The 13,335-nt window shown below is 37.8% G+C and overlaps 1 protein-coding gene across 1 annotated transcript in view; it reads right to left on the bottom strand.

Annotated features, from left to right (window-relative positions):
- The window catches only part of KAT6A (lysine acetyltransferase 6A), a 97,207-nt gene that overhangs the window by 12,602 nt on the left and 71,270 nt on the right, over nucleotides 1-13,335 (bottom strand). Inside the window, exons 10-12 of the mRNA XM_074353613.1 lie at nucleotides 3,803-3,944; nucleotides 2,132-2,293; nucleotides 693-786 (exon numbers count right to left, since the gene is read on the bottom strand). Of these exons, the coding sequence (XP_074209714.1) occupies nucleotides 693-786; nucleotides 2,132-2,293; nucleotides 3,803-3,944 (398 nt within the window). The remainder of the gene's footprint in view (nucleotides 1-692; nucleotides 787-2,131; nucleotides 2,294-3,802; nucleotides 3,945-13,335) is intronic.

Here is a 13,335-nt window from a genome sequence, read left to right on the forward strand (position 1 = left end):
ATTACATTTAACAACTGTCTGAGGGGAAATATTCCCTCCTATACCACTATTTTACAGTAAGTATAAAATTCACCACAGCCATGTACTTTCTAAGCCAGATTACCGATGTGTAACAAAATGCAAGTTCCATAATGACCTCTTGAACTGTTATCTTTCAAGTTTATCAGATTAAATTATTTACTGTATTATTTACTTCTAAAAATTTTAAAGGTGTGTCGCATATTTTTAACTACTAGGTAGAGCCTGTAACTGAAAAATGATGCACACATTTTCTCAGAAATGTATAACTGGGTTTGTAACTGGGTAACAAGAATAGGGCAGGCGCTGCACTTCTTTATTAGCACGAATTTAAGTAGTTATATGTGTTTTTAATATTGGGAGGCAGAATTACTGTACAAAATGAAACTAAGTTCTGTTGTAAACGAACAGTTGCAAATTAAAGAGATTTTCTATATATCATACAGAAGCTTGTATCCAATATTAGCTATTTTTAAATATTTTAAAATATTTCAACCAAAAGAAAAAAAAGCTCATGGCCTTAGCTTTTAAGGCCCAAAGATACTAAGGAGCAACCAATAAATCAGCTGCCAGTCTTTAAAACACACACACACACACACACACACACACACACACACACACACAAAAGCTCAACAGGAGGGGACAATAAGCAATTATGTTACTATAATCCTTACTGAAATCAATGAGAAACCTGCCGTAGCCCTTGCGCTGGTACTGGGGAAGAATCATTATACAGGAAACGTTATATTTCTGTTGGCAGTGCTTTTCCTGGTGGAGAAAACAGAAGCCAAGTTTTAAAACAGCAAGCCGGTAAGACTGAACACTAATGCTAATTTTTAAGAAACAAGACTAACAGTCATAACCATAGCCCTGGTCCTTTGGGGATAGCCATGCACATCAAGAAAAAAATGCCCCTCTGGGAGGAGACAGGACAATGCCAAGTCACTGCCATTGCCCACAAACCACCCCAGGAGAATAAAAGTGTAAAATAAAAATGACGCCACCCAATGCCACCTGCAACTCAACAACAGTAATGTCAGTGCCTGAGATGAGCAGAGGAATCTGAGTCCCAGCTGACTTGCAAAGTTACAAACGATGCGTCAAGCTGGCACTTTAGAAGTGGGGAGATTCATCAACAATTTCGAAGTTTCTTTTATTCCCTACTCTGGTGTTATACAGGGCGGGTAAAAATACATTTTATAAATTAATCAATATATTTTACATTATATTTAACTGTTGAAATAGCCTACAAACAGGACTCTCATAAAGCTAAGACTTTCCACTTCACTATTCTATACACTCAGATTTTACCATAGGCTTGCTTAAGTTAAAGTACATCTTTTATGCCGTTTGACTACAAAAGAAATTTTTTTTCCTCAAGAGAATGTAAAATTAAAAGGAAGGAGAGAAAAATATCCTTTAATAAAAAATGGCTTCTTAGAAATTCTTACTTCTATGCCTAAAATTCAAATTAGGACGAGGAGGTTTAGACCAAGAGAGAACTCAGAGAGGTGATGACTGTTTATTTCACCAGTTCCCTATCCATTGTCCCCACGGGACGAGAAGTCGTTTCAAAACTCTCCCCCTGAGTATAAGCAGCAGTTTGTGCTCCCAGGAGAGTACAGTGTGTGGAACGTTACCAGGCACCTGCGAGCACTGTATGAGTTTCTTTTTTTTAATTTCCATTTTTTTTAATTGAAGTACAGTCCGTTTACAATGTGTCGATTTCTGGCATACAGTATAAAACTTCCATCATACATACACATACATATATTCCTTTTCATATTTATTTTCATTACAGGTTACTACAAGATATTGAATAGAGTTCCCTGTGCTGGACAGGAGGACCTTGTTGTTTATCTATTTTATATACAGTAGTTAGTATCTGCAGTTCTCTTATCCCTTCCTCCCCCCGTCCCCCGGTAACCATAAGTTTCTTCTCTACGTTTGTCAGTCTGCTCATGAGTTTCTGAACGCTCCTTCTGTTTTCCTTTCCAAAGAGCTAGAGGGCACCCAGAAGGTGCTGCATCCTGCGGTGTCTTCTAGTGAGAACCAGCGAGACTGTTTCAGAATTCCATGTAAATTCAAACAAATTTTAAGCTGATATACTTACTTTAGAAAAGTAGCCAACAAGGTGGCAGCCCTTGACATCATTCTGTGTTAGTACATAAAAAAGAAATGGCTCCACATCGTAATAGAGTGTTTTGTGGTCAAGAAACAACTTTGCCAAAAGACACAGGTTCTGACAATAAATGGTACTCACATTCCCATCAACCTAGAGGAGAAAAACAGAACGGTCAGCAGAGTGTGTCTAGTTCTGGAATAACACACGTCAGTTACAAGCGCCTCTGAGTATTCACAGGCCAGCCTCAGAGGAGCTGTCAGCTCTCAGAAAACACTGAACCTGGAAGCTGTCTCTTGAAATGGCAAAATACAGGACCTGCTGTCTTAAGACAACTAAATATGGAAAGTACTGTACTTCAACAAAGCAAGAATGGCTAGACAAGGAGGTGGTGGCCATTTCAAAACTAGCACTTCCTGCTTTTATATTAAGACTGACTGCAGGAATCCTTCAGAAGACAAGCTGATCTGATGCATTTTTTAAAGTAACTCAACAAAAGATCTAAATGCAACCTCTTCTAAGATGCATTTGTTAAGTAAAATAAGATATATCTATAGTTTAATGTCAGAAGCAATGTCATCTGCCTGCCATGATAAGATTTTCCCCCAGATAAAGCTAACTGAGGGATCATTAACTATTGCCAGAAGCACCAAGCAGGCTCCCTAGGCAGCAACCTGGCAGATGAGGTGTTTCCTGGACTCAGGCTGGCCAGGACCAGGAGCGCTAGGCAATCATGCCCTTCACACCCCTGTACCCTGGGGATGCGGGAGCCTGTTCTTTTATGACAATGCCAATGACTGCTCATATCGGACCCAAAGACAATGGCATTTCAAGGCTGAATCTTCTTCAACAATTCAAGTAATTAGTATCACTTTTAAAAATATACACCAATATATGCTTAAGGTGAGGAACACTTTGCTCTCGGGTTTGCTGAAACAGCACCGTGTACCACAGCCTTCCCCTCCCCACGAGCTGAAGAGCTCCTCTAATCCTCAACTGAAACAGAGGCTTAGGGAAGATCAAGAAAGCAAGAGATGGAGTAGATCCTGACGATCTGAAATCCTACCATCATAGTAAGTAACCTAACTGACCACACGGCAGGTACTCGATCAGGAAATTAAAAACCACGACTAACAACACAAGATCACAAACGTAGCCTTAGTCGTACAATTGTGATGAAGTCAGAAAAATATTAAGATTTACTACAGCTATTACATACGCCTCTACAAAACATTCCTTTAAATACAGCAGTAGAAATCTTTTCATTTAAATGCCACATTTCATAGATTCTAAGACAATTTTATCGCATCTAAACATAAGTAAAATCTGTTGGCATGCTATAAACAAACGGAGTCTTATAAGTCATAATTAGCAGCCCTTTTCCCTTCTTAGTGGTACACAAAATAGTAAGATATATTACAATTGACATCTCTGATTCAATGAAATACAGAGTAATTTATTCAGAGATCAAGCTTGTGAAGTTGGTACAACCTGGAATGCCTGGTTCTGCTTCTCATACAGCTGAATTACTGACTCAATAGTGAGTGAGCAACAGTAACATAACGTTTTCCAAAAAATCAAGTTGCACAATTTGACAAAGTATAGGTGGCAAGTGTACTTGACAAGGATAGGAAGACAACTACTAAGCTTCTTATACTTTACCTCAAAGACCGAAATATTATTTTTTCTGTAAATCTCATTAGCAGGAGGATGGAACCAACCACATTTCTTCATGTGCTGCTGGAGAATGGTTCTACTTTTCATGTATTTCAGACAGAATTCACAGAGGTACAACTTAGGCAGCCTGTAAAAAATGATGAAACGAGAGGAACTCATATTTTATAAGACCTTAAACTTTCACAATTACTCTTTTTTGATTCTTATTACTACCCAAGTAAAAAGGTTGGTAATAATAATGTATCACACTACCTCAATTAATTAAGAAAGGAAAAACAAAAACAACAGATAGAACTAATCTGGATAACAGTATCTAATCAACAGTCGGAGGGCGGGGTGAGAAACCAAGATACCCAGTTCAGTGCTCTTCCTTATCAGACTAGCACTTCCCAGTCTTTTAAAGACACCCACTGGACACACAGGAAGTCTCACCTTCTCTCCTCCTTGATAATTTCCAGTAAGGAGAAAATAAAGTCTGCCTTCAGAACACACCAGTAAGTAAAGATTTTGTTAAGCTATATATTCTTTTTTCCTTTATTTGATAATTCATCCATTGATCTCAGAAAATAAACATTTCTTGGCTACTGACTGTGTGTCAGGCCCTGTGCTAGGCACACTACGTACAGAATGCTGAGTAAAATGGACACAGCAGATTTTTGTACATTTTTTTATGTGTAAAATTATAATACTGAATATGTTTTTTTCAAGTTAGAACATATTACACTACCTCCCTTCCTTCCACCCCTGAAATTCTGGCTTTCTCTCTGGTTAAATATCACATTAAATCCTGCAACTCAAAAGTCTTTTTTCAACAAGTGAAATAGAAGTTCAAATTATTCATTCAGAGGCTCCCTGTTCTATTTATATAATTTATATTTATTCAATCATCTTGCTATTTTAGTAATAATGTAACAGGACTTCTTTATAATGTCCCTTTTATGAGGAGCTAGGCAATAAAGTTAAGTGATTAGATCAGTTCATAAAGTAATGGAGGAAACATAACCTAAATTAAAAACCAGTGGCTTTTATAATCTATTTTAGTTTGAATTGAGAAGACCCGTGGCTCTTCTATTATAAATACACATCTGGTGTATCCTTGGCACAGAGGCTTCCCTGCATCCTGAACTGTGTCCAAAACTGGTCGTGCCTTGGTAACGTGAGGTCTGATATTATCATTAAAACTGTGTATGCAAAAACACTGGATGCTGTGATGACAAAAAGGATAATCCAAATACAGCACTGTATCCTCTCTCATATAAATCAGAGCTGAGGCTGAAGGAAGTAAGTTTAAGAAGACCCCACATTAATTTAGCCGCTACCAGTTCAGACAGCTATACTTTAAAAGACAACCCTGAAATTAAAGAAAAAGTGGATTCACACACAAAAACGATTTGTTAAAGTGTGAAGACCATAAAAACTATCTTCTCCAGTTCTACTTTAGAAGCAGCTTTTGAAGCATAATTATAATTTATCTGAAAACACCTAAAACTTGATTAGGGCCTTTCCCTGTGTGTTCACGGACCCCCTAGTTCTGTTTGCACTAAGTGTTTCATGCTCAAAGAAGGTAGGAAAACGCATGGGGTTCACAGTGTGTATTAATTCCTCCTCTACAACCCCACGTCTTAGTTTTGCAACTGCCATTCAGCACACTGTAAAAGCTTCCAAGGAAATGTTGTGGTATAGTAATTCTAAATGTCCACAAAATGTAATACTGTTTTCCAACATATCTAATATCGGCCAAGCCCAGACAACCTGAAATCATATCATTAGTACAAAAATCATTCCAAAATAAAGTACTGAATGAAGCAAATAATGACTGACATTATAAATAAAAGAAGCTGGAGCCAAGAGCATGAAAATGAAAGGTTTCCCAGACTACTCTGCTTATTTCCTTTGAATGTTGCCTCCAACCCCACTACTCGGAGGAATGGCAGCAGGGTAAACAGCTTTTTCCTTCCTTACCACCAGAACTGGAAAAAAGAAAACCTCAAAATGAAGTGGCCCCGGTTGTGAACTTGATCTAGTGTGGGTACCAGATGTATTAACTGAGTCTCAAAGATGACCCACAGCTGCCAGCACTGCTCCCTAAATACCTGGATTCTGAATGATTTCTTCTTAAAAGGACAGAGGAAGAATGAGCTTCTCCCTATAAAATGTAACTATGGCATCCTCCTCCCCTACTTACCTTTCTTCACCTGCCCTAAATTCTCAATGAGCTATATCCAGAAATGATGGAAACCCTTTGAAAAGATACATGCACCCCAGTGTCCACAGCCGCACTGTTTACAATACCCAAGTGCCCATCAACAGATGACTGGTTTAAGAAAATGTACACACACACACACAGGAATATAACTCACCCCCCCCCAAAAAAAGAATGAAATAATACCATTTGCAGAACATGGGTGAACCTAGAGATTATCATACTAAGTGAAATAAGTCAGACAGAGAAAGACAAGTGTCTCATATATGGAGTCTAAAAAAGATAAATGAATCTACATACAAAACAGAAACAGACTCAGAGACATAGGGAACAAATTAATGGTTACCAAAGGGGAAAAGGATGGGAGGAGGGATAAATTAGGAGTATGGGATTAACAGACATAAACTACTATTTACTCTGATGAGAGTTAAACAGTACAAATAAATATTCCCTATAAATGAAAATCTAAGAAACCTAAGCAAAACTCTGAGCTTTCAAAATATTAAGAAAGAAAAGTGAGAAACAGAGGGAGAAGGGAGGGAGTGAGGGAGGAAGGGAAGGCGGGGAGGAGAGGGAAGAGAAGGGGGAGGCCGAGGGGAGAAAAGGAGGAGGAAAGGGAGGAGGAGGGGGAGGAGGGGGGAAGGAGGGGGAGAGAACCAGGTTATGGTAATGAAAAATGTCAACTTTAAAAGCATCTAAATCAAGTATTAGGTCTCAGAACATATGAAAATAAAATACAATCTATTTCCTAAGGTCTATGGGAAAAGACCTAATTTTTTAAAGCACTAATAGTGGGTTGTTCAAGAAAACATCAGAAAAACTGAAATCTCTGAGAAAATCACTGCCAAGTCTTATATGGTAAATTATGAGTTCATGTTATTTCCTTGGAATAGCAGGATGTATAGCATTTTACTGATGATTAAAAAAAAAAAAACTTCAGTGGACCTTACTATATGAAAAATAATAAAGTAGAAGGAAGCACATGATCTATTTTATTCCAATTCATTTCCTGCTGAAAACATTTCAAAGGCCTCTTATTTTCTTTTTTAAAAATTGAAGTATAGTTGATTTACAACATTATACAAGTCTCAGTTGTACAACACAGTGACTGACAATTTTTAAAGGTTATACTCCATTTATAGTCATTGTTAGAATATTTGCTATGTTCCCTGTGCTGAACAATACATCTGTGTAGCTTATTTATTTTACACATAGTAGTGTGTATCTCTTAATCCTCTGCCCTTATCGAGTCCCTCCCCTACCCCTCTGCCCACTGGTAACCACTAGTTTGTCCCCTGTATCTGTGAGTCTGTTTCTTGTAATATTCACTAGTTTATTTTTCAGATTCCACATATAAGTTATATCATACAGTATCTTTCTCTGACTTATTTTACACAGCATTAATACCCAAGTCCACCCATGCTGCTGCAAATAGCAAAATTTCCTTCAATACGGCTGAGCAGTATTCCATCGTATATACAGACCACATCTTCTTTAGCCAGTCATCTGCTGATAGACACTTGGGTTGCGTCCATATCTTGGCTATTTTAAGTAATGCTGCTATGAACATTAAAGTGCATGTATCTTTTTGGATTGTTTTCATTTTCCTCAGATACATATATCCTGGAGTGGAACTGCTGGGTCATATGGTAGTTCTATTTTTAGTTTTTTGAGGTCCCTCCCTAAGTTTTCCATAGTGGTCCCAATTTATATTCAAACAACAGTGTACAAGGGCTCTATTTTCTCCACATCCTCGCCAACATTTGTTATTTGTGTTCTTTTTGATGACAGCCATTCTGACAGATGTGAGGTGATACCTCGCTATGGTTTTAATTTGCATTTCTCTAATGATTCACAATGTTGAGCATCTTTTCATGTGCCTGTTGGCCATCTGCATGTCTTTTTGGAACAGTGTCTATCCAGGTTTTCTGCCCATTTTTTAACTGGGTTGTTTTTTTTTTGTTTTTTTTTTTTTGATGTTGAGTTGTATGAGTTATTTATATATTTCAGATATTAACCCCTTATTAGTCATACCCTTTGCAACTATGTTCTCCCATTCTTAGGTTGTATTTTCATTTGGTTGATGGTTTCCTTTGCTGCGCAAAAGCTTTTAAGTTTAATTAGGCCCCATTTGTTTATTTTTTTAACTTTTTTTATTGATTTATAATCATTTTACAATGTTGTGTCCAATTCCAGTGTAGAGCACAATTTTTCAGTTATACATGAACATACACATATTCATTGTCACATCTTTTTCTCTGTGAGCCACCACAAGATCTTGTATATATTTCCCTGTGCTGTACAGTATAATCTTGTTTATCTATTCTACAATTTTGAAATCCCAGTCTATCCCTTCCCACCCCCCACCCCCTTGGCAACCACAAGTTTGTATTCTATGTCTATGTGTCTATTTCTGTTTTGTATTTATGCTTTGTTTTTTTTTTTTTTTAGATTCCACATATGAGCGATCTCATATGGTATTTTTCTTTCTCTTTCTGCCTTACTTCATTTAAAATGACATTCTCCAGGAGCATCCATGTTGCTGCAAATGGCGTTATGTTGTTGGTTTTTATGGCTGAATAGTATTCCATTGTATAAATATACCACTTCTTCTTTATCCAGTCATCTGTTGATGGACATTTAGGCTGTTTCCATGTCTTGGCTATTGTAAATAGTGCTGCTATGAACACTGGGGTGCAGGTGTCATCCTGAAGTAGGGTACCTCCTAGATATATGGCCAGGAGTGGGATTCCTGGGTCATATGGTAAGTCCATTCCTAGTCTTTTGAGGAATCTCCATACTGTTTTCCACAGTGGCTGCACCAAACTGCATTCCCACCAGCAGTGTAGGAGGGTTCCCTTTTCTCCACAGCCTTTCCAGCATTTGTCATTTGTGGATTTTTGAATGATGGTCATTCTGACTGGTGTGAGGTGATACCTCCTTGTAGTTCTGATTTGCATTTCTCTGATAATTAGTGATACTGAGCATTTTTTTCTTTATTTTTGCTTTTGTTACCTTTGCTTTTGGAGACACACCCCAAAAATAGTTATGATTTTTGTCAGATTGTTCTGCCTATGTTTTCTTCTAGGAGTTTTATGGTTTCCAGTCTTAGATAGGTCTTTAATCCATTTTAAACTTATTTTTGTACACGGTTTAAGAAAGTTGTCATTTTGTATGTATTCCTTTTGCATGTAGCTGTCCAGTTTTCCCAACACTATTTACTGAAGAGACTGTCTTTTCACCATTGCATATTCTTGCCTCCTCTGTCATAGATTAACCGACCATACACGTGTGGGTTTATTTCTGGGCTCTCTACTCTGTTTCATTGATTTGTGTGTCTGTTTCTGTGCTAGTACCATGCTGTTTTGACTGCTTAGCTTTGGAGCATAGCCTGAAGTCAAGGAGCACAATGCCTCCAGCTCTGTTCTTTCTCAAGATTGTTTTAACTACTCAGGGTCTTTCGCATTTCCATACAAATTTAAAAATTTTTGTTCTAGTTCTGTGAAAAGTGCCATTGGAATTCTAATAAGAATTGCACTGAACCTGCATATTGCCTTGGGTAGTACGGCCATTTTTAACAATAATAATTCTTCCAGTCCATGAACACAGTATATCTTTCCATCTGTGTCATCTTCAATTTCTTTCATTACTGTCAGTTTTCCAAGTACAGGTCTTTTACCTCCTTAGGTAGGTTTATTCTTAGGTACTTTCTTTCCGATGCTATAGTAAATGGGATTTTTCCTTAATTTCTCTTTCTGACAGTTTGATAGTATATAGAAGTGAAACAGATTTCTATATATTAATTGTATATCCTGTAACTTTACCAAATTCATTAATGAGCTTTAGTAGTGTTTTGGTGGCATCTTTAGGATTTTCTACGTATACCATATATCATCTACAAACAGTGATAGTTTTATTTCTTCTCTTCCAATCTGGATTCCTTTTATTTCTTTTTCTTCTCTGACTGCTGTAGCTAGGACTTCCGCCACTATGCTGAATAAAAGTGGTGAGTGGGCATCCTTGTCTTCTTCTCAATCTTAGAGGAAATGCTTTCAGCTTTGCACCGTTGAGTATGACGTTAGCTGTAGGCTTGTCGTATGTGGCCTTTATTATGCTGAGGCATGTTGCCTCTATATCCACTTTCTGGAGAGTTTTATCATAAATGGGTGTTGAATTCTGTCAAAAGCTTTTCTGCATCTATTGAGATGATCATATCATTTTTACTCTTCAATTTGTTAATGTGGTATCACACTGACTGATTTGCAGATACTGAAAACTCCTTTCATCCCTGAGATAAATCCTACTTGATTATGGTATATTAATCTTTTAATGTATTATTCGATTTGGCTTGCTAGTATTTTGTTGATTTTTTTTTCATATATGTTCATTAGGGATACTGGCCTATAATTGTATGTGTATGTGTGTATGTATGTGTGTGAGTGATATCTTTTGTTTTGATATCAGGATGATGCTGGCCTGAAAGAATGAGTTCAGAAGCATTCTTTTCTCTGGAATTTTTGGGAATAGTTTGAGAAAGACAGGTGTTAACTCTTCACTAAATGTTTGGTAGAATTCACCTATGAAGCCATCTGGTCCTGGACTTTGTTGGGTGTTGCTTTATCACTGATTCAATTTCATTACTGGCAATTGGTCTGTTCACATTTTCTATTTCTACCTGTTTCAGTTCTGGGAGAGTGTACATGTCTAGGAATTTGTCCATTTCTTCTAAGTTGTCCATCTGATTGGTGTATAGTTGTTTGTATTTGTCTCTTATGATCCTCTGTATTTCTAAAAGCCCCCTTACTTTATTAAAACCAAGCCTACTGTTAGTCTAAAGAGAATCATCAAATAAAACTCCTAGACAAACGAAATGTTTCTCCTAGTAATAGTACACATGGCTGCAGTTCTCTCATTGAGAACATACACCATACAGGAAGAACATTAGGTCACATGAGGTGACCTGCAGTTACTGAGACTATGAACACCCCTAGACCGAGAGAATACTTCTCGGTGCTGCTTTCTGTCCTCTTTTCCCCGAAAGCACCTGGGCCCTGACTGTCAAGCAGGTGTGTGGTTGCTTTGATCAGCTGCATCATGGAGTTCAGCTCCCACAGTTGAAGCTTATTTTAAAGTCACCCACTGCACTGTCACCACAGTCCGTGAAGCCAGGACTGGGCTGCAGCTGCATGCGCCTCGGAAGCACTGCTTCCCTTACTTCCGGGATGATGCAAACACCCTTCCTAGGAATTCCTGCAGTACCCTCCTAGCTTTTGAACACTGCACAAGATAGTAGCAGTTTGTCTGGCCTTCATAATAGGTCAACTTGTAGTAAAAATTTAAGACAATAATAAAAATTATATTGAATATTACTTAGGTCAAAGATTGTGATACAAGCCATCTGAGATCAATCTCGATACTAATGCTCTACAGAGCAGTGAAGGACAGAGATTAAAGGTTATGGTTATGTGTTTAGAGAAAAGAGGGATTAAACCCTGGTTCTACCATTTACAAACTGCATGGTCTTGAGTGTATCCGCTGGGCCCTAGGCTGTAGAACAAAGACAGCAACACCCCCCTCAGAGAATTATTCCAGAGGTGTTGAGTCTGGGACCATGCTCAGGGAATGGTTACTGCAGCGCTATTATTTACGATGACTACTACGAGTACCTTTATTCCTTTCATCCATTTTACTTCATCATTTAGTGGTCGTCCAAAGACTCAAGGATGCTTTCTTTAGTAACTGGGGCTGTACATCATCTATGCATCAAATCAAATCAAATCAGAAACAGGATCAAAAAGTAGACCAAAGTTTCTAAACTACTCAAGTATGTGGGAATCTGTCTTGTGAGGATCCTAATATGATCTTGTAGCAAGGAGGTTATTAAGAAGCCAGGCTCTAAACAGCTCAGGAGTAGAGGATATCCCATGATCACAGTTATTTACTCTTGCCTTTGGCCCACCAATGTCCGGTTTTCAAAGGCAGAGTGGGGCCCTCTATGGGCCTGTCTGCCGTGTGTGAGTATCACACAGCCCTGTTGGAGAAACTCAGGATTAAAACTCTGGTTTATATTCTTTATATAATCATGTACATGAAGAGTCATATGAATCATGTATACGATAAACTGCTCCAAATGAAGTAGTTTTATTGCTTCATTGCTGTTGTTTCATTCTGCTTTGTTTTTTTTTTAAAGTCAGGGATGCAAGAGGACTTAATAGACACTGCACATACAAACATGTGAATATTCTGGGAGAGAAAGCATAATCCCAGGTCCCAAAAGATTTCTCCTCTTGGGATCTCTTCTTTTTCGTTTGTTCCAATTGTCCTGTTTTTGTACACTTTAGGATTTGGAATTTTTTTTAAGTGTCTAAAATCTTTAATAATAAGAAAATAATTTGAAAGTAATTTAGCAGAGAGTAATAATAAATATTAACAAAGGAAAAAAATACAGGTTTATTATTTGGAAATCATTAGATCCCTAAACAGTCAACTTAAGTTTAAAAGAACTCAGAAGTGAAATAAGCCTAAACTCACTTAAATATATGTGGTTTTTAAAAATGTCATTAAGAAAATTATGAACATATAGATAGAAAAAACTCTTATTCAGTAAAGAACGTATTAAATTACAGAATATTTTCTGATGGAAAATTCAGGGAACCCCCCACAATGGTAGATAAGGAAATGTATAGATGTCTGAAATTCTACATAAGAAAGCTGATGAATTCTACAGTACTTATCCTATTGCTGCTTTCTACTACAATTCCTACTACATTTTGGAAGGTTATTTAATTTACTGCTAGTGATATCTGCTTATTCCTTCACTGAGAACCCATTCTCTCAAACCTGATTACAAAGTCAGGTTCTAGTGACAATCTCATCAGAACAAGGAGCAACATTTTTAATGAGACTCAGTATCTTAGGTCCACAGCCTCGTGGTTGGGTCCCCTCTCATCCTTCTCCTGAGGAGCAGGTGCTGGCCCTCCACCTCCATTCCTGGCTCAGCTGAGTTCCTCCCCTCCCCTTGAGCAGGAGAGGAAGGTGACTATGGTTTCAGTCTCTGTGCCACAATCCCTGCAAAAGTGGGACACACATGGGGAAAACCTTTCTTTTCTAAGTCTGGCACTTTTGTGATCTGGACAAAGCTCACCGAAAAACAGTAACAATTTCTTTCAAACCTCACAAAGAAATTAATTCTTCAGCTCTGCTGTTCTTGGTCATACAGCGTCTTGGCTATCCAGAACTCCTGGGGAGGAAACTGCCTTGAACACCTGCATTCTGCGGGTAGTTGTTTGATTTCCTTCCCTCTTTTAACATACAT

Source organism: Camelus bactrianus, chromosome 26, assembly GCF_048773025.1.
Source record: "Camelus bactrianus isolate YW-2024 breed Bactrian camel chromosome 26, ASM4877302v1, whole genome shotgun sequence".
Lineage (NCBI taxonomy): Eukaryota > Metazoa > Chordata > Mammalia > Artiodactyla > Camelidae > Camelus > Camelus bactrianus.